At 67.5% G+C, this 209-nt stretch overlaps 1 protein-coding gene across 1 annotated transcript in view; it reads left to right on the forward strand.

Annotated features, from left to right (window-relative positions):
- The window catches only part of GPT (glutamic-pyruvate transaminase (alanine aminotransferase)), a 13,627-nt gene that overhangs the window by 3,414 nt on the left and 10,004 nt on the right, over positions 1-209 (forward strand). The window contains exon 6 of the mRNA XM_005865096.2: positions 8-205. Within this exon, the coding sequence (XP_005865158.1) occupies positions 8-205 (198 nt within the window). The remainder of the gene's footprint in view (positions 1-7; positions 206-209) is intronic.

Genomic DNA, 209 nt, shown 5'->3' on the forward strand with positions numbered 1-209 from the left:
GGGCCAGCCCGGGCTCCCGTGACGCCGTCGCCTGGCAGGTGTACCAGGACAACGTGTACGCAGAGGGCTCGCAGTTCCACTCGTTCAAGAAGGTGCTCATGGAGATGGGGCCGCCGTACTCGACGCAGCAGGAGCTCGCCTCCTTCCACTCCATCTCCAAGGGCTACATGGGCGAGTGCGTGCGGGCCAGACCCTGGGCGGGGCCTCTC

This window comes from Myotis brandtii, unplaced genomic scaffold, assembly GCF_000412655.1.
Source record: "Myotis brandtii unplaced genomic scaffold, ASM41265v1 scaffold1956, whole genome shotgun sequence".
Lineage (NCBI taxonomy): Eukaryota > Metazoa > Chordata > Mammalia > Chiroptera > Vespertilionidae > Myotis > Myotis brandtii.